The sequence below is a fragment of the Folsomia candida genome, unplaced genomic scaffold (assembly GCF_002217175.1).
Source record: "Folsomia candida strain VU population unplaced genomic scaffold, ASM221717v1 Fcan01_Sc003, whole genome shotgun sequence".
Taxonomy (NCBI): Eukaryota; Metazoa; Arthropoda; class Collembola; order Entomobryomorpha; family Isotomidae; genus Folsomia; species Folsomia candida.
The window spans coordinates 15,386,130-15,413,312 of NW_019091195.1; the positions used below are offsets into that span (position 1 = coordinate 15,386,130).

The 27,183-nt window shown below is 39.6% G+C and overlaps 2 protein-coding genes across 5 annotated transcripts; one reads left to right on the forward strand and one right to left on the reverse strand.

Moving 5' to 3' along the window:
- Positions 1-9: 9 nt before the first annotated feature.
- On the reverse strand, positions 10-4,720 carry LOC110846538 (phosphatidylserine synthase 2). The gene is made up of 9 exons (XM_022093325.2): positions 4,521-4,720; positions 4,052-4,444; positions 3,709-3,961; positions 3,326-3,625; positions 3,102-3,220; positions 2,919-3,033; positions 2,710-2,855; positions 2,520-2,630; positions 10-2,434 (listed from the first exon to the last, which is right to left on the reverse strand). Exons 2-9 carry the CDS (start codon positions 4,405-4,407, stop codon positions 2,203-2,205), a joined length of 1,632 nt encoding a protein of 543 aa, XP_021949017.1. The 5' UTR covers positions 4,408-4,444; positions 4,521-4,720; the 3' UTR covers positions 10-2,202.
- A 504-nt stretch (positions 4,721-5,224) lies between these two features.
- Positions 5,225-26,056, forward strand: LOC110847053 (inositol polyphosphate-4-phosphatase type I A). Of its 4 annotated transcripts, none has more exons than XM_035849369.1 (20): positions 5,225-6,158; positions 7,602-8,289; positions 13,915-14,101; positions 16,482-16,541; positions 17,172-17,342; positions 17,416-17,496; positions 19,191-19,331; positions 19,399-19,553; positions 19,639-20,040; positions 21,090-21,301; positions 21,376-21,735; positions 21,819-22,032; positions 22,226-22,480; positions 22,551-22,688; positions 22,778-22,825; positions 22,912-23,334; positions 23,416-23,923; positions 24,007-24,132; positions 24,218-24,353; positions 24,432-26,056. In XM_035849369.1, the coding sequence occupies exons 3-20, from the start codon at positions 13,984-13,986 to the stop codon at positions 24,562-24,564; spliced, it is 3,681 nt and encodes a 1,226-aa protein (XP_035705262.1). In that variant the 5' UTR covers positions 5,225-6,158; positions 7,602-8,289; positions 13,915-13,983; the 3' UTR covers positions 24,565-26,056. The 4 variants fall into 4 exon arrangements, with proteins under 4 accessions (XP_035705262.1, XP_035705264.1, XP_035705263.1 ...); XM_035849371.1 differs by having other exon boundaries at positions 16,485-16,541; XM_035849370.1 differs by lacking the exon at positions 7,602-8,289.
- The last annotated feature ends 1,127 nt before the right edge of the window (positions 26,057-27,183 follow it).

A 27,183-nucleotide genomic window follows, 5' to 3' on the forward strand; every position in this document is an offset into this window, starting at 1 on the left:
GCAGCAGTGTTATCTGTATCACAATATTTATTTTGTCAACATTTCCTTCAACAGCTACACATAATAAAACTACAATCTGGCTAAAACAAACGATATGAGGCTGCATAAAATATCAAGTGCGTCCATTTAGTCAAGAAACTAATGCCTCATCCAAAATCCAAGTCCAAAAACCCAAAAACCAAGCATAATGTCAATCAATCTACGACTAATTAAACACGTTAATTATTGATCCATAGTGATTATTGTTAATTTCGAATTTAGTATCCACTAAACTATAATGCGTTTATACAATTTCCCATACTTTACAAATAGTCATATGCACCATACCAAAGCATAGTTTTTTTAAAATAGCTACAGCAGTAGTTTTGCTATGTTTTTAATTGATTGTGCGACATCCTTCCTCTTAACATAAGAAATTCACAATTTTGTTCTTAAATCATATGATCTATTAGCTTAAGTAATACGGTGGGTGTAAATTAGTTGTTCATTTAATTACTCACTCACCACTATGCTTATTATTTAATAGTTACGCATACATGTTCGTCTCCCTGAGCAGTCTATTTCTACCTCGGATTTTATTCATTTGTTTGCTTGGCACTACATTCATCCTTATGGAAGCAAGTAAGTAAAGAAGAATCTCATCAGCAGAACAAGAAAGATCAAGAGCCATCCTTCCGTTTTTATCACGTGTCATGGCATCTTAGTAAACAAACCCATCAGCCTTGACTGATTTAATACAGCGAATGCAGAATGACCAGTATCATCCGGTTAAAAATTATTAAAAAAGTGAGGTTCAATGTAATGTGACCCACATATGCGTATGCAAGTATATGGGTCGTTATTATGGCTGACTCATTCATTACAGTTCTCTAATCGTCTTGGCTTGGCATCAGTAAAGGTAAAGAATCAGTAAAGAATGCTAATAAAACTAATAAAAGACAGAGATATCTCTCCTCCTGACTCCATGCATCCTGGAGTAAAGGTTAAAAAGTAAAAACACTATGTTGGACAGCTCTACTGGAAGGGAAGCATCGCAGATAATAAAATGTGTTTGGTTTGATATATAAAAGTATACGATAGATCTTTCCTTGTTCTGTTTATCTAAAAGCAGCCTTTCACTATTAGTCACTACGTTAATATTATCTACCAGTCAACAACCCGGATTTGTCGATAAGTGCTGCGCTAATCGTACGATCCTATTTCTCTCTCTCTCGCTCACTCGTATGATACTCCTTGTACAAAAGTAGTGTTACATTAATTAATTAATTAATCGGTAGGTAATATTATGCATGAGTTGACCTTGTTCGTTAATATCTCATAGTAACTAACAACCTACAGTTGGTCTAAACTTATACTACTTCACCACCCTTCTTAAGTTTTAGTAGTTAGTTACATAGTTTAGTAAATGGCACATTTTGATACATTAAGCTAATCAGTCTGCATCTGTTCCTTGTAGAATAAAGCACTACCGAAACATACATAGGCGACAACGTGATCCCACCCACCCTCCCATTTAGTACAAATTCATACATTATTGTACGTAGATTATATATGACAGTATAGCTGCCATACCCGGATTCAGTGGTGATATCTCACCATTCCTTTGAAGAGATTCACTTTCTAGCTTGTTTCTAATGTATACCGTTTAGAAGTTGATTCGTCTATTGCATAATTTTCGTGTACTTTTAAGAATCTGCTACGCTAAACATGGGAAGGAATAAGAAAAAAATGTATAGATTTCTAGTTTAAATTTGTCTGGTGGCGTACAAAAGTTATATAAAGTTGGTGGGGTTACTTTCGAGAAAGTGATTACTTCACTACGTAATTAAGAGGTTAATATAATTCTCGGATATTCTGTTATGAATGATTTTGCATTGATGAGCTACGTGCGTATACATCCATGGCTTCGACGGTTCTGACTAAACTTGTGACTAATTAATTATATATAATATTGCAAACAATTATGGCCATTACTGGATTCATATGGTGGAAATATATAATATAATATAGTAGTAAGCTGAATTATTTACCAGTATACACCTAGTAAGCCAGGCTAATAGCTCTGATTGATTCATAACTTTTGCTACTGATGTAGACGATTTATAGTTGATTTGATTCCAGTATTTACAAAAATTCAACAAAAATTTAGTCTGCTTTTTGACAATATGGGGCTATGGCTATTTCCTAAATTTGATACTTAACTTATGAAGATTTGGGTCGGAAGTGTACATTAAACGATTTAGTGCGAACTGCTGGAACACCCCCTGCAGCATTTAAGATTGCCTTTTTCCTGAGGATGGAGAGATGTGAGTCGGATTTTGAAGAGCCGATGGGACCAGGCCCTTTATCTTCCACTCGTCGGAAGTAACCAAAGTTCAAGATTGTCCAAATTGCGAGGATAAGTATACCGATGAGCCAAAACAGAGAAATGTGTCTAAGAATTATAGCAATGTTACTTATTAAAAAAACATAGATGAAGTGTCACTATAATAAACTCTAAAAATATCGTATCAACATACCCTGGAATTGGTTTAGTAATTGTGACAGAGTCGAATTTAGCAACGATGAGAAACTCGGTGGAAATTATTGCTAAAACCATCCATGACTGACGTCCAAAAGACTTGCATTGACTGATGAAAGAGAGTACAAAATCATATTACTCTTGGAATTTAATACTTGAAAACATCAAATAATTATCGAGTTGCTTACGGATCATCCAAATATTGAAAGGTCTCACGAAGACAAACAGCTCCCCAGAAAAGGATGGCAAAGAGTCGAACCAAGTTGAGCCAGTGGCCAGGAGGGACCCAAAGGACGAATTTCAGATAGAACGTATTCAACTCGGCCAATAGGAACTAGAATTTTTTGGATTCAATAAATTGACTTTTCAAAATGCTGTAGTAAATTAAGTTAATTACAGCGAAAATAATTCCCAACGTGGCAAGCCACCGACCCAACGATGAGGTGGGCTTCCAATCAAACTCTATCCAGGAATGTGGTCCAAATTGAGCAAGGATACGTTTTAATTTCCCTCTGTAATAGAAATCAATACAAGTTAATCAAAAACGGTTAAACCTTTTTAAGAAGAATATGAAACTTACTTGTATCCCGGAATTGACCATAAACCTCTCCAGTGATAAGTACGAACACGAAAGTACTTGAGCGTTTGAATTCCCACAAAAATTCCAACTCCATTACAAAACATGGCATCAAGAATCCACTATCAAAGAAAATAACAATAGAAAATGTGTTGATATGTATTCTAGTAACTAATAATAAATTTTCTAAAGTACATATCGCCTTTTAATAATAACAAAGCATTTACATGATCCCACCAGCATTCACTGAAATTTGGCAGCTGGTGCTCCAAAGTGTACTCCAGAATCTCAAACATGATTGAAATTACAGTGCAGAGCCACCAATCTCGAAGAATCAGAGTCTTGAGCCACCATCCAAAAAAGTGCATGGGAACAAACAAATCAAACTTGTCCCAAACATTGTGAAATGGGTCGTTTGGCAGGTCAGAATCGTAAATGCGACAATTTCCTCCATAACTTCGTTCCTCCAGCTCCGTTCCAAGCAATGGATCAAACATTCTGAGCAATTTACGTGCATCGTCTTTGTTCTGAAATATAAAAATAAATCTTCATCTTATTAGTTTCATAACAATTGTAATGAAAATCTACAAATCTTCAGCAAACAGCTTACTTGAAACAACAAGTAGATCAGTGAAAGAAAGTAAACGATGGAACAACAGAACATGAGTCTCCAAAATGCTGGATGCGGTCGCAGAAAAGGTCCATCCGGAATTACAGTAACCCCCATCAAGACAAAGAAACCCAACACCGCCATCATCCCCCGTTTCGCATTGTATTCTGAATCCTCCACAGCATTTTCAAAGAGGGCGACGTGCACGAGGACGACAATCAAGAGAAAAAGGGTCGTAAGGGTGTGAGCTCGCCTGGTCAATCAAAAGATTAAAGTTATTAATCACACTTAGCTCAAATGGGAAGATAGGAGGAGGTCTGTATCAATTTTACTGTGTACTAACCAAAAGAAGGACATGGTTCCGTCATCGTAAAACTGATTTTTCTTCATCTTTTCCTTCTCCCAATCATATGACTCCATGAAGGATGAAAGCTCTTCTTCGCCCGAACCCTCATCATCCGATGCCGCCGTGGAGGTCGAGGTGGTCGCCGTGGTTGGTGAAGTCTTTGAAGAAGGACTGGCAACAGAGGTAGAAGGTAGCATGTACGGAATGGGTTCTGGTCGCCCCCTAATTATCGAAGCCTGAGTGTCAATCATCTCGAATGTGGCTGAAGTTATTGATGATTCATCTTCATGATCATCCAGTTCTGTCGAGGGGACAGGACCGTTTCCATTCATAAATGGGACGTTCTCCTCCATGATGAAATGGAATGAAGGGGAGAAATAGTACGTAACTCTGAAAATTGTAAAGAATTTAAAAAAAACTTAGAAAAACTGAATTTTAGCTGTGCACAACCCCACTTCACACTTACAAATCTGTTCCCGTCCTGGGGAACACTTAAGCAAGGGCCAAACTGAGTGAGGTTGTGGGGTGCAATTGATGAGCATCGAAAGGCGACGATAAGTGCGAGTGGACGACGGAGTGACGAGTGGATGCTTGCAACTCGCCCGAGGTGCAAAAGTGGAATGAATTGGTCTCCTCTCTTTTCCAAGAAGAAAGGAAGAAATCAGCTTGAGGATTTGAACTCCCCTGGCCACCCGTCCAATGTGAAACTCTCCTCCGAGTTTCACTAAAAGTTCATGGAAAATCACCAGTTTTTGAATTTTAATTTTTAGTAGTGTAGTGTTGTATAAATAGAAACTAGTCATTATCAATGATTATAATAATAGACGAGGGATAATAAAAGTAAAAAAAAACTACAAAAACATTGAGATATGTGCTCAGATTCTTAAAATATTCAGTTCATGCAAAACAGCCAAGCTACTTATCTCCCATATGAAATCTCGCTATCAAAAGATATCGACTTACTTGCCATCACACTGCCCATCATAAGATCTCTCATTACATTTCCAATTACAAGGCCAATATTATGCTAAGCTAGTGCTAAGCCGAGAGGTAAAATAGGTTATCTCTTTCCTTTATGACGCAACGCGCAGTTTTCTCTCTCTTTCCACTACTGTTCTAAGGTTAAAAAGCCCGTGTCCCAGTCCGAATTTCGGAGAGAGCAGAGTGAAGAATCCGGGTAGAGATCTCCTCATCCAGTCCGAGTTTCTCGGTGAGTCCGGGTCCATCTGACTCCCCGACTGAAAGAAAACCATCTGACTTTTTACGACCTGCAAACATCCACCTGATTCCATTGTCAACTCATCTCCTCATCATTATCATGGACTCGAGTCTTGCCAAATAATTAAAAACTCTCATCACATCATAGTCGTCGTCACCTTGCAAGAATGTGCATAAAACGAGCTGACGAGAAAAGGTACTCACGCCGAATTTGAATGATTCACTCGCATGGAATTTAACAGTAAGTTGAGAAAAAAAGTTGAGCAACAAAGTTGTATAGTCGTCGTGTTACATACACAAAGGAAATAGAGACAAGGTGCGACTGGGGCAGCTTTTTTGGACGTATATTCAAGACGACCAGTGTATATCTGTATGTATCCATTCTGACTTTAACACCGGGTTGCTCACAAAACAAAGTGTGGTGTACACTTACTTATTTTTCTAATACCCACAGACTTCTACATCGCATTGCATTATTGTTGTATTATTTATTACACGGCAGACGGATACACACACTACTGTGAGGAATATAGAATGGCAGAAAAAAAGTAAAGAGCTTTCGGCTGTGTGAAATGTTTTGTTGGCTCGAGAGATGTAAAAAGTGTCAGTCTGATTCCGGCAAGGAGGAGTAAGCAGTCATCATCATCATCACCACCATCCGGTGTTATTATCATCTGACAAAACACGGTGGGTTATGGATGGGAAGAATAACATTTCGGAGAAGTGCAGAATTAGTAATTACAAATTTGACTGGAAACAACAAGGGGCAAGCGGTTAAGTGGTGCGTGCAGCAAGTAGCGAAAATTGGTTCATGTGACTTTATCCTGGAAACGTTGAATTTGTGAAGGAAGTTGCTGCAAAAATTAAACTGGGCTGTATCATCAAGGTACTAAAATTGTTTTCTCTTAATTAAAGTATTAAGTTTCTTTTGTTGTCATATTCAACTTTTAATAAATAAACTTTAAAAAACAAACTTAGGTGAAGGACGCGCTTAAAATATTAAAACAAGAAGCATTAAAAAATGTCATAAATCGTTTAATATTTATTAACTTTTACTTTACCGGGGGCCCAACTATTAAATTTTCAAAGCAATGAATAACAATAAATGTAACTAAACCAACGACTTGATTAAATATTAAGTGCAGCATTACAGGGGAGTTATTAAAATACGCCAGAACATGAGCAAATTTCCTCTATAAGAGGTGTCGCGATTTATTGAAAGATAACGATTCAAATCTTGCAAGTTTCATATACAAAAACATACTTGTTACGTATTTCGATTCATTGTTCCTAATGATTGAAAGCATAACTTTTTTCCTGTGTTAGTTGGGCCCCGGTGCAGTAAAAGTTAATAAATATTAAACGATTTATGACATTTTTTAATGCTTCTTGTTTTAATATTTTAAGCGCGTCCTTCACCTAAGTTTATTTATTTCATTATTTTTAGTGATTTGTGAACTTATATCCATAAAATCATATGTAATTATAAAATCTTAAACGTTGTTAATTCTCCTGTGAGTGGATGCGCGGTATCCCAATTTAATCCCCCCAGTGGGTGTGGATGCGTGTCATACAAATTTAATCCCCCAGTGAGTGTGGATGCGTGGCATACCAATTTAATTCCCCAGTTTCTAAATTTTAAGGATTGTTCTGTTGCAACATGCCTTGACACTTAGCGATCTAATAATAACGTAATTCGATTGTCTAGCAACATTGGATATGTTGAGTATTGAATAGCGATGCTAAATGAACTATTAGCGCACGTTAGCAACCAGTAACCTAACACGTAAATACGTAAATAGGTTGCTTAATGCAAATATTTCAAAAAGCTCTAATTCCGTGAGTTTTCATCCGATTAAGTTGAACAAAGGCTTAAAATTTGCGTATTATCCTGGAGAATAATAAAAATGGCAAACCCCCGGCCGGAAACATTTCCTTGGTGCCAAGAAATAGATTTGAAAATTTAGACATCGGACTTTCTACCTGAAGGAATTGGAATTTTGGAAAAATAAGAAAAATGTCTCTGTAAAACAGAATTCTCTAGTTTTTTTGTTTCAACATGTTTTCGATGCAATGAACGGTTCGGGCGAAATCTCAGTGGGAGTTTTTCAAAGTTGCAGCTGAATGCATACTTAGGCTTCGCCGTAACCATGGTGATCTTTTAACATGATCACTTTATGGTTACTTTTCCTTCACCTAAGAAAAAGTGTATTCGCAATACAAGATTTCTCCATTTTGTTCTTTCATTAGTCAGTTATTGTACACACATTGGACGATATTACAAAACACCTCATTTTTTTCTTGGTTCTGCTCTACATTCCATTTATAGAACTCCATACACTCTGCTAAGCAGAATCTGCTTCCCAAAAACATGGAAATGTAAAAAAGATCAGATTTCTCTCAATCCTCATCGTCATCCATCAAAACATCGAGCTGGTGACATTTAACAAGGGAAACAATAGTGTATCCGTGTCATCGATAATAGTCGCCGTTTCTTCGTCGTCACATCCATCAACCGACACTGGACTCGCCACCGTCACCCTTGAACGGTCATCCATCTACCAGTACACAACTGCCCACCACGGCTACACTTTATTTAATCGGGGATGAAGCATGGAGGTGCATTTGATACCCTGTCAAAAGTTGATGTTGTTGTCGTTGCGAATTAACTCTTGTGAGGAGGAATAATATATATATTTGTATATTATTAACTAACTTGGGGGACGACTAGAAAGAATGGATTTATCACCAATAGACCAGACCACCCAGCGTTCCCATTTCCCCTTCCGGTTACCTTGTTCTTTGAGAAATAATGGAATTTTAGAAACGTTGGTTGCGAAAACCAAAACCACAACTTTTGCTTTGCTGCTGTCATTCATCCAAGACTATAAACGACGAGTTGACAGTCCAATTCCTAGTATTTCAATGATTTGCTATACTGCTATCATTCGGAACTAAGGTTGACACCACCCTTCCCCTCCTCCCTCAGGACGAATATTGGAGCCTGTTCCAAAATGGTGAGTTAATCATCCTTTTCTATTTTACAAAATAAAATCAATTCGGAAATCATCCTGGACTATTTCCCATTCCCCAAACGAGTCTGGCAACAGTTCTCTCTCTCTCTACTCTTAATGAATTCGTACATGTCGTAATCAGGGTTGCATTCTCGTGAATAATTCTTCCGCTTTCTTGCATAACGATGAGGATGCTGATGATTTCCATGCCCGTTGAACCGTTTAGGAGAGAAGAGAGGGCATCATCATTTCCCTTGATACTGATTTGATTAAAATAATGAGGATGATGAAGAAGGAAGTTAGGCATGGAGGGAGAGAGGCGAGAGCATGCCTACTATGCGGTGATTTTAGGTAATTTATGCTGAAACACACTCATCATCACCTTCTTCCGCTCCATTTATTCAGCTCCTAGAACTAACTCGGTCCAACCGACCTTAACAATAATAATGTGCGCAATGGTTTATAGGCAGACACCTTTTTTGGGTGGTTTTGAAAGTTCGAAACTATTTAAATATTGCGTTATGTCGTGACTGACTCTATTCTTGCAGGTAAAAAACCTCCAAAAATAATTGTAGATTCCTATACCATTCCTATACCAACCCGGATTTTACTCTGTTTCCACCTCTAACTTTCACCCTCTTACTTCATTATTACGCTGTGCCGTTCGTGCGAACTACTTTGGAGTTTGAGGATGAAGAGTGAAATGTTGCGGAACTCGAGTAAATTCGCTGGGCCGTGTTTCGTAGACCGCAGCAAAGTAATGCTAGGGACGAAATGGTGGGGAGAGAGGTAATAATAAGATGTAAGGTACGTAATTGTGGGTGCGAGAATGACTCAGACGGCTCGTTCCCGTCGGTCTCATGGCCTTTTGCTATGAGGGCACTGCTCATAGACCATAAATTAACCGAGATTAAATCCAAGTGCAATTAAAGAATTGGTGATGGCATGTATAGCTCTCCACTCCACTCACCACAACGACACCACGACGACGAGGAACGGGGTAGCCTGACTAGCAGGGTAATGATGCAATTGCTTGGTGGGTCCCTTTCTCCGTTGGTCTGCTTTCTCCCTCTGCCTCAGCCAAGAGTTATGGAATGAATGGGGTCCATTGTCGCAGCGAGAAATCAAGTCAGGCCACACAATCTTCCACTTTTCTCCCATTTTGGTCCACAGACTGGCAATAATTCACAACCTGAACGATTACAAGCAGAGTCAAAGCTTGTGGTTTTCTTGCTACCCAAGTATATATACGACTTATAATTGTATGTGCAGTAAGTGGAACAATTACACATACTTCGTATCGCTTCGTATCCCTTCAAGTGAAGGGAGGAATGAGAATGATATTTATTTAGACTTTTTTTCTAATCAGGGTCGTATCAGGTTGTTTGTTGGTTGAGAATGAGAGTGCTTGAGACTTTTCTTGGAGAGAGAGAGTGAGAGAGAGACATGAAAAATGTTTCAATCAGGACTGCAGAGAATAACTTCAGGTTATACTCAGAGTAGGAGTACATACACTAAGAAGATAAGAACAAGAAGAACAAGAGAAGAACAGGAGAGGGAAATAGGATAAAGAAATAAGAAGAAAAGCCAAGCCCTATTTTTCAAGGATTTTAGGGTTTAGTTGGCTCAGCCTGGATGCATTCCATTGCACTATTCGTTCACTTTCTCTCTCTTTCTTTCTGCCATTCCTTTGCTTTGGTGGTGGTGTTGGAAATGGAGGTTTTACATTTACGTATGCGAGGGCTTTAGTAGGGAAGGAAAATGAGCGAGAGAATTCTTCTCGCATGATCCAAATCCTCCTTAGTCCTCCCTTTGTGCTAATCCCATTCAAGCAATAGTAATAAATAAATGGGTCCAGAAGAGGACGAAGTGGGTGCGACGAGGAGAAAGAAGGGAGAGAGTTGTAAAGGGGTGAGAAATCCAAAAGCAGCCGGTGTCGACAAGTCTGGCTGAATCCGACTTTTTACTTATTGGCCCATGATCATTGTCACAATAAACAAGACGTGCTTACATGGCCCCTGTGTGTTCATGGCAGAATAGAAGATGGGCTTCTCGTGGTGGTGTAAAAGCATAAATTGAAATGGAAAGTCCTCCACAGATGAGACTATGGGGGTGGTCGCACAGAGAGAGAGAAGAAATCGTATGCGTATACCTACCCCGAGCACTTTGTTGTTTTCACTTTCTTATTTTGTCGCGAAAGTGAAATAAAATCAAGTCCTTGATTTATCGTTTTATTAACATAGCATGAACATGTCTTTTGCATCCATTTTTGCCCAGAAAAGGAGAGGGCGAGAGTAAAGAAAGAAAGATGATTTTTTAAGCCTTATTTAGCTCCCCGTATGCGCCTCTCCTGCCTTCCTTCACTTTCTTTCTTGGTTCTCCACGTTTTTCTTGGTGTGAAACTTTCTTACCCTCGTTTCCTTCCTTCCGTTCCAAGTGGTGGTGGTGTTGGTGTTGGTGGTGCTTGGTCGGTGTGCCCACTTTCCTTTGGCTGAAATTGAGGGGAGTGGAGAAAGCAAATTAAAATTAATGGAGAAACACAAGAGATGTAAAGCAGGAGGAGAGGCGATGGTGGTGTGATGATGGTGGAGGGATAACGGATGAACCGCATCCATGTGCAAACGTGGAGAAGGAAGAGTCTCCCTTCACTTAGTTATTTTCCGTCGGAGGAGAAGAAGAAGCATGAATATTTTATGAGGAGTTGGATAGATGACTGGACGGATGGGTAACAAGATGATATGTAAATATATGTATGCGACTAGTGAGCGTGTTAATTCATTAAAGTAATTAATTAACTTAATCAGCTTCTATCAACTTTGCTGTCACTTAGCGTACAATAAAAGCGAGGAGGAGGAAATGTAACTTGGTTTAATAGAAATGTTTTAGTAGGACAAGAATCTCGCATTAGAAACTAGTCCAACTTGAGGCTGAAGTATGCTTGTAGTCATTCCATCCGTCCAAAAGTACCAGAAGGGAAACCCCAAGAAGGGAGTATTTTTTCCAAGAAAAAGAGAGAAGCTCCAGCAAGGGACAAATATTCAAATAGTTTCACTCTCCTACATGGTCGTCATCATGAGATGTAAAAAACAGAATACAAAAAGTTATTTTTGCTTCGCCCTGTTACGTATGTAAACTTTCTCCTCGTCTCTCATCTTATTTGGGTTGCCATTCTTTGCAGAGTGTGTGACGGCATGTATGTAGCAGAGCTTGAGTTGGTGTGATAATCCCGTCGTAAAAATGCGAACCCAGCCCGCCTTACTTACACTTGGAAAAAATGTACAGCACTAAAATAAAATATTGAATTGATATAAGGATGACGATACCTAACCAACCTCACCCAGCCGTTGTGGTGTACGTAGTGGTACAAGTAGTCGTATGACAGGGCATGATTCTCCCCAAAAAATGGGCCCTTTCCCATTTCATCCTCCCTAAGGGGCAGTTTACGAGTGAAAATCAATTTTTACTCGCTACTAACACAACTCATCTTGTCCCATCAACATCATGGGCTCATCATTTATTTACTTTTAAAATTATTACCCACTCAGAGAGGACGAGAGGTGTGTGGCATTATCCCCATCAGCATCATCATCCCGTGGTTTCCTTACCTGCACTCTTGAAGAAAGAAAGGTTGCTGGGCTCTTATTCCTTTCCCAAGAATCATGACCCACGGGAAGGGAATCAATTTTCAATTTGAGATTCGGATAGTTGGTTCCCCTTGGGAGCAGGATATATATCCTCCATGTTTCTTGGGCACAACAACATCATCATCACGGCCACCATTGCAATTAGCGTCTGCACACCAGAGTAGTCATTCCTTGTGTTTGCTGTCCTCATGAATCAAGAGAGAAAGGAAGGTAGCGAGGAACGCAGAGATTTATTTATTTCGGATTGTGAGAAAAAAGGGGAAAAACTTTAGAAATTCTAAGATGCCATTCCCATTATGATTATTGTGCCCACACGGGTTGGCAGTGGAGTGGATGTGGGTGGTGTGTATTACCCCTACGTGAGCAGTGCCACGTCAAGCGTGAAGATGGACAGTTAGGCCAATCTTTTTGTGTTTCTATTCTGTGTATGCAGGAGTGTGGAGCAGTCCACAGTTTTCTCCCAGCGAAACGAGTGAAAGTAAGTATCGGTGGACATGAAAAGTGAGAAAACTGGGTGTAATAGAGTCTGTAAAATATGTGCAATCAGGAGAGTGATCGATATTTACAAACAATAATGGAATCATTTGTTGTTGTTGCTTAACGAGGTGTTTGGAGGGGTGCCAGTAATATAAAAAAGCAGGGAAAGTATGAAATGTCGGAAATGTCGAGTGGTCCGTCTGTAGCTTTTCTGTATGCAGAACGTGAGAGGCTGTGAAGCATTTCCCTTTCTTAAATTAATCTAATGACGTTGGGGAGACGGAGTGGTGGGGAATATTGAGCAAGTGTGGAAGACAAGGTCAGTGAATAACACAGCACGAGCTTCACTGAAATGAATAGCGATTGGGAGGCTGTTTACCTATTGAATTTTAAGTTGTCCATGCAGCTTTCACTTAAAAGTTAATGGAACAATGAGGTAAGGTTAGAGATGTAAAATTAGAGAGACGTGCTATGTATGTACGTCTCTCTAATGTCCAAGTCTATGGGCATTGTTTAGCCATGGCCAAGAAAATCTTATCGCCAGGACCTGTTTCATTTCAACATTGAATAAAAAAACCAAAGTAGCCATTTCCATTAAGTTGAATGGAACCAAAGAATTGGCCTTTACGGGATCAAGACGTGACATAAATGTTCCCATTCAGCAATGTTATACGGTCCACTACTGCTACATATATATTCTGGATTAGTAGTCAGTCAGTCATATACCTTATCTAACTTCTACACAGTCCAAATCCGGACAATTCGTGTAATTGACCAGATTATTTTTAAGCAGATTTTATGCACAGTGCGTTGTTCCAGATTTCATGCCAAAGGGCTGCCTATTCCAGTCACCATGTGCACTCGTATGTAATCAGTATGCATGAGAGGAGGATACCTTTCTTCAAACCGAAATGTTCAACTATACATAAATCCATTCATCCACGGTTCATTACTCAACTTTGCGAAACCTATGCATATTTAAGTAAGGACAGCATCCAGCTAAATTATTCAAGTGTCGTCTAGTTTACCCCAAACCGCAATTATCTTGCGTACCATATACTCCTAGGTACCGTCTGTCTGGGTCGTACGTAAAGCGTTTCATTGCACATCTCGTGTTATACAAGTCTTAAAAAATTCCTCCAGTTACGCTAGGACCAAGAAGAAATCTCATTTTTCCGCGTGTAAAAGTACGCTTAGAATACATAAGAAAGCAAAGATCAGATGAGATAAAAACGGGCATCGAAAAAACAACCAAGGAGGAGGAAGTTGGTTCGTTACTGTACTTTCTTTTGTGCAAAAGTCAGTAAAGTTGCCCTCTTGGGTGCCCTCTTAATTAAACTCTATCTCTTCTCCACTGCCATGCAGCCAGGCAAAATTGATTCCCCCATTCAACCACACAATAATGCCTCTTTCTCCCCTTAAGTGGAAAATTGAAATGAAGATTAAACCAGATTCTTACAAAAAAGTGTTTGTATAATAACAATTGTTGCTTGGCTTTGTTTAATAGGCTGATGCGGCCATAACGAACTGATTGTGACCTGAATCCCTGTCCGTCGTCGTCGTCGTCGCTCTCATTATGCGATTCAACAAGCAAGAGCTCCTGACCCTTGCCTCCCAACCAGCTCACAAGTATGAGAAAGAGGGCGTTCTTCTCCTCAGGGAAAAGTCGGACAGCTTTTTTCGCAGGAGTGAAAGTAAGTATTGCAAGTTTCATGTTTGTAGAAAAAAAAAGTTTTGCGACATTTTTGGGTGGTCTCTCTTCTCTCCTTCAAAATTGCGTCTCACCGTCGGTCTCGTCCTTCTTCCTGTATGTATTTTTGCTACAGGTCATGAAATTTATTGCAAATTTATTTATCAAAACGTCATCTCGAGGCGAAGTTGAGATATTTTCTAAATGGGGAAAGCATACGCATTTTAATTTGCATTAATGCCGAATAAATTATGTCCAGACGCTTTTTTTGATAGAGGAGAATGGAGACCAAAAGCCAAAAAAGTGAGCAGGGGGCAAAGTTTGCCTGAGTCCGTCCATAAAAGAATCAAATTTGCATGAAGAATGCATTAAATGTTGATTGTGTCTTGGGAAATGAGAGAATATGTTATTTCTGGCCTCCGTATGCCTACGTAGCATAGTGACGATGAAAAAATGCGATGATGATATGTATAATGCAAGATGCCCTGTAATTTGCATCCTTCCTTTTTTGTGGTTGTATAGCGTATTTTTTTACAGAGAAAGTAAGTAGTGCGACTGTGCATGCCTCTGGTTGTTACGAAACTATACAGCCTTTTTTGTTAATTAGAGATAGAACGTTTTCTCCAAAAGAAAGAACTCTACAAAAGTTGGAACTCATTATCCTGAATCGTTTATAGTTGCTCGCACGCCAAAACCTGAAAGACGGACAAACTTATTTCTTTGCACACAGACCTACGCACATCGTTACATCCATTAGACGAAAACGGGTCTGAAATCCAGCAGAAACCTTAAACGACAGACGAGTAAAAGCGATACTAAAAAACTTGTGGATCTTTTAGAAATCAGTCATTTGTTTTTACTTTTTTCTCCCAAAGTCTTCTAATCAGGGTTCGCTACCCCGGGTTTTTGTGGGTTGGGGTTTTTGGGGTTTTTGTGGGTTTTTGGGGTATCAAATCTCCGGAAAAACCCTAATGCTTAATGGGGTTTTTGCGGGTTTTTGTGGGTTTTTGTGGGTTTTTCCGGGGTTTTTGTAGGATTTTGAGGTAGATTGAAACAAAATCCCTTAAACTACAACGTAGATCAATGCTAATTAACTTTTCTATTTCATCTTGAAATTTTGAGAATCTTCATTTGCGACTTGAATTTCCAAATATGATTGCATATATCCAGATTTACATGTCAAACATAAATTTTCGATGTAACAGTCCAAATCAATGATAACGGTTAAAATTGCATGTTAAAATTGTATATAAAATTAGTTTATCTCTAATATATAATTTTAGGAATTCTGGTTCAACCTGCCCCAAAATCTACAAAAACCCACAAAAACCCACAAAAACCCAAAAACCCACAAAAACCCCAAAAACCCCGGAAAAACCCCAGGGGTTGGGTTTTTCTACAAAAACCCCGGGGTTTTCCAAACCCTGCTTCTAATGACTCACTCAGGCATGAGGAGAGGCTGTGAGGTCGACACTACCAGATTTTGATGTCCTTTGGACAGGTGAGCGTATTAAAACCTACCACGCCACACCCACCTAAAGGGCCCAAGACCACAAAAAATCTCTGTTTTCGGTCTTTTTAAGCTGCATCAAAAATCCAATGTGACCAGATTTTAAAAATCCTTGTACCATTGTCCAAGAAAGTTGCTTTCTTATGCCAAACTCATTTTTTTGGAATTTTGATTTATTCGAAGTCTTACTCCTGGTCAGGAAATTTTCGAAAATTTTGAAAAAACGAGTTTGGTGTCGGACAGGATAAAAAACTATCTAGGATCAGGAAAATTATCAAAATCTGATCAAAATTGGATTTTCAGCGAAGGTTTGTAAATGCAGCAAGTCTATGGTGGGGCGTACGTTACAATGGGCGCAGGTGGGGTCATGGAGAAAAATGTCACCTAATCCAGTATCCAAAGGGCATCGAAATCTGAGGGTGCATGGTTGAGAACCTTTCCTCCTCAGTCTCCGTCTCAAGCGACGGACCAAGGAGATGAGGATAGGTTTGGAAATTGGGAGTCCATTAAGTCCATCAGGGTCTGGACCAAAGGAGTGAAAGAGCAAGAGAGGAAAGGAGATTAGCAGAGATTTTGTAGTTAAACTAACTCTGCCGAGAGTGAAAGCAGGAGTTGGAGCATTACCGAGAGAGAGAGAAAGAGAGAGAACAAGTGGGGTTGTTGAAAACAGATGGACTTTCTCCCATTACTACTGCTCGGAAATGAGTATAAGAACAGAAAAATAGGAAAATACAGATTTGTCAAAGAATTTAGAATGTTGAGAATTAAGATAAATTAAAACATTTACATATTATCCAACACAGGGTTGGTTCACAAATAATACTCGTTGATAAAAGTGTATGTTGTACGTAATCACGTTTTCGTTGGTGAAAAGCAGGACGAAAATCGACGGGGAAACGGGACTCTTTCAGTTGTGTCGGACCCAGTCCCCAAGGTATGCGCAAAGTTGTACTGCTGGGGGAATGCCTAGTAGTGAGCAGCAGTAGGGATACAATTAGTAGTAATACTCAGGCAGTCGTGTTTTGTTGCACGCACTACATATTTAACAGCAGCTTTTAATAATGACTCTCTTGTCGTCTTCTTCTGTCTCTCACACGGAGAAAAAAGCAATTTGTCTCTCTCCTCTGCTACACTACTTCCTTATTCACCATGTTTAACACCAACACGGTCTGCTTCCTTGTTTAGATGATGATGATGATGAGTACTTTATTCAAATGTGTAGTGATGCAATTAACGAGAAAAAAATATGCTCGTGGAGTAAGAAATTCTGGTTAAAAATGATTAAGAAAAATTGTCCAAGAATTCTGCACGTACAGCTTTCTGTGTTGTGGTATTTACCCGAAAAGCATGGCATGTCACGCACTGCACACTTGCCTACGTAGTTCCAGTATTAGTAAAGTAGTAGCTTTTCGTTATTACACATTGTTGCTTGGACGCGCATTGCATGTAATGTCGTAGATTAGTGAATGTGTATTTTGGACCACGTTGTCGCCTCGCACGTAGAAAGTTGTCCACGTAGAGTTTGACTCTCTTAATGAAATTATCATCACAAATGTCCCCCCAGCTTTAACGGAGCGATGGTTTCGTCTCTGTGGGAATTTCCTCTTCTACCTCCGAAATTGTGATCACTGGTCGGAACCTCTGGGTGTGATTGTGCTGGAAAATTATGGCGTGGCCCTGGGGACAGAGGCGACTTCGGGGAAAGTGGCACAACACCACTTTTGCTTCAACATTGGCAAGTTTTTATTATTGCATATTATTCCGAACGGCTTACGGAGAGACATGTATTTAATTGAACTTTTATTCAGCTTTCCATTCCGGCGGTGTGATAACCCTGGGTGCGTCCACCGATGTGGAGAGAACCGCTTGGATGGAGGCTCTCGGGGCAGGTAATTTATTCAATTTGAGGAACGGTTTATTAACAAACAACTTAAAAACTAAAAATAATATCTAACGAATATCCTACTAATTTCTCAAAAGTTGACGTTCTTTTGCATAAAGAAACTATAATTAAGATCTGTAACTTAAAATACGAGGACACGTTAAATAGTATTACTGGGCATATCATTAAATCATAAAACTTTTACTCTAATTTAGCTCGTTTTGGTGAGAAAGTGTCTTCCGGTTCGAACAAGCCAATTTCACCACTCTGTTGCTTCCACGCTTGGGTGTTGAAGAAAACTTGATTTCTTTCCGGCATTTTAGAAACGAAAGCCCCAATTTGGTCGAGTAACGTTTGCTCACAACTTGTCATCCTTTCAATTGAAATTTTGGGGAGGTGGTAACACTTGGATTTGGTAACTACTCGGGTAAAGGTTTTTAATGTTTTTCCAGTTGCCTCATTATTTCCATAAATCCGAAGAACTTCTACATCTGAAGGGTCGAAATCATACCCGTCTTTAAAGAGATGCATATAGCTGCAACCAACAGGGATTTCTCCTCTCTCCAGTGCTTCTGCAGCTAACTTGTTTTTTGTCGGAGTAGTTCTGCTGCAATTTTCACATCTTTGTAAGTGGTGACATCAATACTTATGTAGATGATTTTCTTGGTCTTGTCAGCCTTCTTGAAGAATTTCATCATGTAGAGTTGAGATTTGAGATTGTCGTCTGTGCATAAAATGAAGACATTTTAATATTAATCAGCATTCATTCGATTAAGTAATTAACAGTTTAGGACATATTTTTACCATCATCATCATCTTTCTTGAAGATCCTGCAGGAAACATACTTGTTACTATCCTCAGTATAGAGATTTGCACCTTCAGGAACAGAAATGTGTGATGTTTTGTTGTGCTTAGTTAAGCCATATTTTTCGCTGAACGAAATGTTGCAAACTCCACAGAGATAAGGTTGCAGAACTGAAAATGCAATCAAACTTAATTAATGGAAATAGCAACTGCATATTACATACACTAATATATTTATTCTTACACATGTGCTTTATCATGATGTGATCTATTCCATGCTGTTTAGATTTGTCTTGAAATGGAGTATCGCACACCCTGCATTTCCATCCTGTTTGTGTCTTAATCAGACAGTTTTCCACCTTTATTGGCTCAAAAACAGGACCTGGCATCGTTTTGTAGTGTTCCACCTATAAAAATTAGTAACAAGAAATTCATAATAAAGATGACTAGTTAGTAATTTCATTTTTAACAAACATACTGTTGTCTTAAACTCTTGGATGACCGAGTTTGCAGTGTTCATGCTCTTCCTAGAAGTATCTTGTGTTTTACGGAAAATTGCATCAAAGACCTCTTCATATCGTTTAACTTTCTCCTGTTGAAACTCCAACTGCTCCTAAACAAAAAATATATGTAACTTAATAATAAATTGAGAAAAGAGAGAAGGGAATCCTTATACCTGAAGTTCCTTGTTGTTTTCCATGACTGTGGGTGTGGTGGTGGTGGGGGGTTAAAAGTGAAAGTAAAGTAAGTTTGTAGAAAAAACTAAACTCTAAACAATAACAAACTACTTGACTTGACTTGACTTGACTTGACGGAACTCAACTAAAAGTAGAGTATGGTGGAAGAAGAGGACGCTTTCTACCAAACGGGTGATTGACCTCTGCTCATTTTCTCCAGCATCCTTCTCCGCGATAAGGGCACGGGTGGAGGTTATCAAGGCTGAAATCCAGGCCAGGTTAAGTCATGCATATTCTGCAGAAACGTGTTCAAGAAAAGGATCCGCTGTATCTCCGATCAAGAGTTGCGGATATGTAGCAGGTAATGATTTTCTAGTTGCGACCACAGTAAAGCATTGCAAGCAACTCAAATTAATTGATTGTCACAGATGTGTCCGAGTCACCCATTTGTGAAATATCCTTATCTGCTGATAACCTCTTATGTGATGTACATGGTCGAGCCCCATCCCCCAAAGTGGTTGTACACGTGAGGAACTTGAATACGGGGTCATGGGTTAAGTACGCCGTGACAGAAATTGTCCATGTAAGCTATCCAGTCAGATAGAAAGTCGTGTGGATGTCGTACTTCTTCCTCTAGACTAATGTACTCGATTTTTGATGTACTCTAGCGGTCCTCCAACCCCGTGTTCCTCACCACAATTTCCTTCCGTGGGACTGACGGTCTCACAGAGAACTCCGAAGTGCGGTTCACCATTCAAGACGTTCGAGAACTGACTACCAGCACGGTGACCGTCGTGGGTCACCTCGCCCTTCAACTCGGCTCACTGAAATCCATTGAGCGAATTCGCCTGCCCATCTCACCTCAGACAGCTAGTAGTCACCGAAGCAGTAGTGGTAGCAGTAGCAGTAGCGGCACGAACCACCACACCCACCCCGGTTTCCTCACCCTCCTCTGCTGGAACTTGGAGCGAGAGGAGCGATCTTCCACGGAAAGTACACCCTGCAGGCCGAATCCCATCAAATACGACGCCCACCATCACAACAATCCCCGACACAGCCACATCGTCCTGGTAAGCAGAAAGACACTCATTTGTTTTCATTCTTGAAGAAAATTAAACATGTCCTCTCATGAATCATTTGTCATCGTTCACTGTGCCGCCATAAAGCACGCTAAACTAGCTCTGCAGAAACGAAAGTGAGGGAAGAATTATGGTTCAATTTCAATTTCTAACAATTTGCGGAGAAAGATAGAAATCCCAGAGAAGGCATAGACACTCAAGACGACGACGACTTACTTATCCTGGCATAAGAAGAGTTACGTTGTGGTTAGAGTAAAGCTGTAACTTTGGGAAGAGTAAAAGTTAGTGGAAACTTTGCCAGTGTGCGTGTGTCCAGTGGGGAGCAGGATAAACTCTGAAATAAACATGTCGACTTGTCATGTGGAGTGAAAGTGGGTGGAAAACTGTTCATTTTTGCCGATGGTTACTTCTTCTGTCAGTTGATTCCTTCTCTCCTACCACTGCTTTAACTACACGGAGATGGTATCAGAAGAGGGATTTCTCCGTCTCTCTCTGGCCGGATAATCGGGATTGAGCCTGGTTTTATGGTGGGAGTAGAGTGGATTCACTTGCAGATGAAGGCCCACTTTCTTTCTCTCCTTGTAAAAAATGGGGTGACAGGTTGGATTTATGGGTTTGATACATTGCACCAACGCCAGCCACCACCGCTCTCCGATCCCACTCCACAAGTTGGGCTATGAGATATGATGGCAAAAAAGGAGAGAAAGTTGCGGGACTCCTTTCTCTATTTCTTCCTCTAGCATGATCTGCTTCTCAGATTAATTAGATGTATAGGTTTACGTGATGTAAAGTATATGGGTTATGCCTCTGGCTGGAGAAACAGCAGATTTCGAGTGAGATTGGATTGGATGCATTCATCCGTGAAAAATGCAATCCAAGCTGAATTTCGGAGTGAAATTGATGAATTTATTACAAATGCCAACCAACTTCCCCTGTACAAAGAGCGAGCGAGAGAGATGAAAAGAACAGTGAAATGAATCTTGATCAAACAGACAAATGGAATTGTGATATCATTTCTTTATTTGATTGCTTGTATACAGAGTTCATCGTCATATTCCCACCGGCGGACGCAATCCCTCCCACCAAAATTGGGATGCAAATTGAAGATTCCACTTCAAAATAATTTTGGACATCTCTTCTCCAACCCGTACATGGCGACATATCGCTTTCACTCCGGTCTGGGAGGAGACATATTCTTACACGAAGTCATGGCAGAATCCAAACTTTGCTTTAGTTTTCCGCAACAATTACTGTAAGTGGGCAAAAAAACAATGGTCTGTTAGTCAATTCGTTGGAAAGTATAATATGTTTTGGTGTAACCATCAGCTCACTCTGGATCGCGGAAGAGAAGGAACTCCTCCAAGAAATGATTGGCTTAGGTGAACTACGCGAACCCTGGCACTCACGTCAAGTGCAGATTCTGGAACGACACCTCTGGCTCATTAATTTATACACAAGCGCTCGACAGAATTTACTCAATCATGGTCATCATTCTTCCGGAAGCTCGGATTTTCGACAATCATCAGCAAAAGGAGATCCCACCCATGAATTTGTTCCCTTGAATTTACATCTCCAACGGATTTGGGCACAGAACGAGTCCTTGCACAAGAGTGGATTTCACGACAATTTAACCTGTGGAGCCTTTACTGCATATGCACAGGGCTATGAAAATGGGGGGCTGATCAAGTAAGTGGGAACAAGTTGAATTTTCCTTTTAAGCTGGAAATTGAACTGGAAATTTTATTTTATTTATTTACTGTTTTATTCAGACTTCTCCAAAATTACAAGTGCCAAGGAGATCGGAGCAAGGGAGGCAGTGTCGGGTGGTACTCATCCAACAAGGTGAACATGACATATGACTCGGTTCAAGGGATAAAACGACTCAGGAAAGAAATTGTGGAGCGAATGCAAATTATCATGAGATTGGCCAAGGAGCGACGGACTACTGGGATGCACAAGTTTGTTGAAGAAATCTATCACCGGGTGAGAACTCAAAAGTGTCGGTGTCATATGTTTCTTTTGCTTTAGAAACTTACACAACAGTTTCTTGTTTGGTTGGAGCCCTGTTCCCATTCCTAAAGTGGTGTGGGAGAATGCATGGATGGAATACTAACTAGATCGTGGGTGAAAGTGCATGGAGATTGATGATGTTCTTTTTTCTGTTCCTCGCGTACAGTGCCGACTTCTGCTCTCTATCTGTGATCAAACCCTCATTGAAGAAGCTTTTGACTTTTTCGAAAGACAAAAGTTGTCACTGACCCCAAATTCTTGTTCTGGATATGACACTCTAAACACCGAGACGGAATTCGATGTGGACTCTCAACAGGAGAAGCAAGGACACATGGTGGATGAAGGCATTGACACGCCAAACTCTCCGATGCGCTCGATTGTGGATTTATTCAAGAAACGAGCTGCCGAGAATGGATGCAAGGTGGCTGCGAAGCACATGTCAACGATTGAATATGCCGAAAATTAACGTTTTTGTTGTTGTTTACATTTAGGATTCTGAGGATAGAACACCCGACTCTGGTGTCGGCATTGACGAAATTGTGAAATCATTTCTAGATTCCCCATCGTCCAACTACTACCGACCCTCTGAAGAGCCAGAGCCCTGGGATTTGACTCAACTAAATATTGAAGTAAATTTATATCCCAAAATGATTTAGAATTCAGTTTTGTATTACGTTTGTTGGGGTAAACATGGCATTCTTTCCACAACTTCTTTTAGGCAAGTGTGATCAGTCTTAATTCCAAGGTCAAGGTGCTTTGTGGTCAGGTAAGAGATAAATAAATTTGTACGTGTATCGTAGCCTGACTGTACCATTTTTACGCCGGATCTACAATTTTTACTTTTGTCATTAGGGAGCTGAGATAGAACACCATTCTCTTCGTCCATCTGCCCTCATTAATCGCGTCCACTCAGTTCATGGTCCACCCGGTGGCGCTCCTCTCTTTCGTGGAGGGGAAGGGATCCAATGGAGAAAGTCATTGCGTGAGGACTCTTCTTCAGGCAATGGATTGAAGATCAGTTTGCCTCCTCCAGCCCATCTGAATAACAACAACAGCAACACGGCTGCAAGTACAATGATTTACTCGAGTTCTACCAACACCACGGACTGGTCAGAAGAACTACGGTCTTCCATGAAAAAATTGCGCCTGGCCATGGACGGTCTACTGAAAACGTCACGACTGGCACACTCGATATTTCGATTGCAAGAAGATAATGAAAAAGCACAACTAGGATACATTGTTAAGTATCGGAGGGATGTTTGCTTCTCTCATGCGGTGAGTATTAACAGAGCATGGTTATCATAAATTATACTAATTAACGATGATGATAATGAGCTGTAATTTGTCGTATTGTAGTTAACTTGTCTTGTTACCGGACTCATGGGACGGCTTTGGTGTCGCAAGACGGATCCATCTTTCCTCTACATCCTCACACGACTGGGTCCACTCGTTTCATTCCACTCTTTCCTCACTTGCTTCTCCAACGAGGCAGAAATGTTGAATGACATGGTCGTGGCAATTGAGGACCTCAAAACGGTAGAGTTCGTCTTGGTATTGAGTGCTGGACGTGAAGATGGTCAGCATCCCACCCCAAAAGTGCATGGGTCCCGAAATGGACTCAAGGTCCTTCTCCCGGTGCAGGAAGCCGTCTTCTCCATGCTGCCTGTCGACTCTTCCCGTTCTACAAGCTTTCTCGTTACGCCCGTTCTCTTCAACATTGGTATCAATGAGCAAGCCACCGTGGCCGAGAGGTTGGCCAACATGGAGCCACAAGAAAAAGGAAATCTCGACAACTTTGCAAGACTCAACGAATACTACAGAAGGTTTAAAAAGTTGACACTTCCAGTCAAGTTTACTTCAAAAAGTGAGAGTTATACATGGTTTTATTTTCCCTTAAAACAAAGAAGCAGAATACTAAATTATAAATGAATTACTTCTTTCGTGTAGGAAATCAAGTGGCTGAGCCTAACGTGGACATTTTGCTGGACAAAATGCACTCTGAGTTATTGTCCAAGAAGAAAAAGAATGTGGACGTTATCCACTTTTCTGCTCAAATCTGTCGAGCTCTCATGGGTAACATGTGAACAAACTTAGATAAACCTATTCGTAGGCGAATTTCGAGAATTATAACGCACATTCTTGTCCCAATTATATGCAGGTCTTCGATTCACAAATTGTAAAAGTGGGAAAGACCGAACGTCAATGTCGGTGACACTGGAACAGGCTCAAATCCTCAGTCATGAATATGACTTGGCCGAGCATGAATTCCAATTGGCGCTGGACGCTATGCGAAGGTACTTAAACGCAAATCAATTTGTGATACGTAATTTCTCTTAGTGTAATATGCCGCTGTCCTTTTTTTGTCTTCTCAGTGAGGGATGCCGGAGAGAAAACACACTGAAAAATATTGGCCAACGAAAATATGCGTTCAATAGTTTACAAGCTTTTGCACTTCCGAAAGCCTATCGACCTCCACCCGGAACTTTTGGAAATGTCCAAACATAACGAAATCCAACTCATCGCTCAAGTCATTATTAGAAAAACTATCAACATCTGTATCTAACACTTATTCGAATCTTGGCGTTGTTGAAATACTCCATGTTTTTGAGCCCCTACTTGCCTACGAGTATAATAACCAAATTAAACCAGTATTATTGCCAACTACAAGTAATAACTAATACGTATTACGAGTACCCAAATATCCGATAATCTCATTGATTAAACATTACACAAAATCTCAGGAGCCAATAACCAAATCCATATTAATAATTTCTAGTCAGAGTTTTCAAAGTCAAACTAAACTTTTGCTTCATTCGTGTTTTTTTCTTAAATTTTGTACTTAGGTTACAACTAATTATTTGCCTTCCTCATATTTATTTTACTATACATTCTGCCTGCAGCATTTATCTAATACACGGAAAAGTACAACACTTTATATGTTAGGTAATACTTATAACTTGTTTAAAGCCATTTAGCTTTGCATTTATACAATTTTTGCTATTATTCAGTAGTACTAAATCAACATTGTATTATCATGGTACATCTGATATATAATTTAATACAGATAGCAAGGGTTGAGTACATTTTAATGGTACGTGTTCAGATAAATAGGATGGAACAAGACCCTGATTAGAGAAGAAAAAAAACATATATCAATGTTTTTACCTATGTTACTTCTTGTTACAAAATGGAATAGGAGAACGACACGATTGCAGCAGGTATGATGCAGAAAAACCAAGCAGACAGCTAATCCTAAGTGTGTAATAATAGTAATAATAATAATGATAATTTAACTCGTTTAAAAGTATGTAACCAGCAACAAAACTACAAAGCACTAATTGATAGTGATACGTATTTATTAATTAGCTACCTCAAAGCAAAGTCTTTCCCTTCCTGAGCTAAATACACGCCTACCAAACCACTTAAAACTAAAACCCCCTTTTCTCATTTCCAAAATGAGACGTAATTTGATGGCTGGACTTTCTCTTGTATATATCTTCCCAATCATATTGAGAATCCCACTTCCTCATTTCACTACCTTGAGTCCCTTCTACCTTTAAATTATGTAGATTTGTTAAAAAAGAATGAACATAAAATAAGCAATGATTGCTGACGATGATTATGATGATGATACCAAACCGAACTTGAGTAACGAACTACGACAGTGGAGCAATAATTGTAACTGATATGTATTTATGGTGACGAAGCAAAGTACGAAAAATCAAATAACTATAAAAATACGGTTGTGCAACGTAATAATACAAAAATAATAATAACAACAACTAATAATAATTAGGTAATATATTTAGAAATAGTAGAGACATTAGTCACCTTCCTTCACCTGCTGCATAGACTTTTGAAAAGTTTATGTCATCCATCTTGATAAGAAATGTACCTGTGCCATCAACAAAAAATGTCGTCAAGAAGAACACACACACACACACACACGATGACAATGTGAGAAATTGAATAAAAAAGTGTAATGTTGGAAATAAAAGGATTTCCTCCTCTCTCCTGATGAGAGAAATTTATTCCGTGTAATAAGCAGGCTGTTGAGGAGAAAGTAGTTGAGAGGCGAGGGGAGACGCTCACCACTCTGCCATGCACCACTTGAGGAGTAACTTGACCCTGATCTGGTTACATGCACGCCTCGCCTCTCGCCCCTCTCTAATTGCCACTCTCTCAATGGATCCAAATTGAATGGAGCAAAGCCGTGATGGATGATAATATGGGAAAATTTGTGTTTTTTACTCAAAATAAATCCACCTTCTTCATCCTTTTCCTTCCTTCACAGCCATCTTCAGAATTCGTCATTGTCGGAAATTACGGGAAAAAATCAATGTCGTCCTCCTCCTTCAGACAGACTGGCAATTCACATGCTTTTACATGCTCATACGGAACAGCAGGTCCATATAAAATCCATCAATGTGATGTAATAGAACCGTGTAAATAAATCTATTACCCGAAACGTGGAATCTTCCAGTTTTCCTACTTAAATACGCTCTCTTATGAATACAGAAATGTATTCAACGAAAGTAATGAAAATGTCGAAATACAATTTGTTCCCAACCCAGAGCCAATAGTCTCGTATATTTCATTTTACATTCATCTTACAATGAATACTGCGACCCCCAAATCATTCACCTCGCAATCTTTCACCACGTCCTCACTCACGGGGACAGGTGGTTATGGGGCAAAAACCTAAAGGAAAAGCTGGCATGGCATAATTCCAAAAGTCGGACTTGGTGCATAAATGGTGCATAAATACAAGTGGTGGCATGGTTCAACTCCCATCCATTAATAAGTTTGTGCAGTTAATTACGAGGACATAAGGAACTCGGATGAACTGGAACGAGTACAAACACAATCTGTACAAAATTTCTCGCTAAGAGGCGTATCCGTGTACAAGAAATGTACAACGACGGTTGTAATAATAATGAATCAACGTCGTCGTCATTCTGTATACGCAATCGTAAAACGACATAAAATATGGAATGAAACAATAAAAAATAAATAAATGCATTTGGTGGAACTGAATGAAATAAAAAGAAGGAAAATGAGATTGTTTTACGAGTTGAAATTTGAAATATGAAATGTCATGTCAAAGAGATTTTTTCATTTATT

Excerpts from the sequence above, each read along its gene's own strand:
- LOC110846538 (XM_022093325.2), bottom strand. The coding sequence starts at position 4,407 with ATGGAGGAGAACGTCCCATTTATGAATGGAAACGGTCCTGTCCCCTCG. Across the intron at positions 3,221-3,325 it reads GTGAATGCTGGTGGGATCAT|TGGATTCTTGATGCCATGTT; the intron begins GTAAATGCTTTG and ends TTTCTTTGATAG. Across the intron at positions 2,435-2,519 it reads ATTACTAAACCAATTCCAGG|ACACATTTCTCTGTTTTGGC; the intron begins GTATGTTGATAC and ends TATAATTCTTAG.
- LOC110847053 (XM_035849369.1), top strand. The coding sequence starts at position 13,984 with ATGCGATTCAACAAGCAAGAGCTCCTGACCCTTGCCTCCCAACCAGCT. Across the intron at positions 22,481-22,550 it reads CTGCCGAGAATGGATGCAAG|GATTCTGAGGATAGAACACC; the intron begins GTGGCTGCGAAG and ends GTTTACATTTAG. Across the intron at positions 24,133-24,217 it reads AATCTGTCGAGCTCTCATGG|GTCTTCGATTCACAAATTGT; the intron begins GTAACATGTGAA and ends AATTATATGCAG.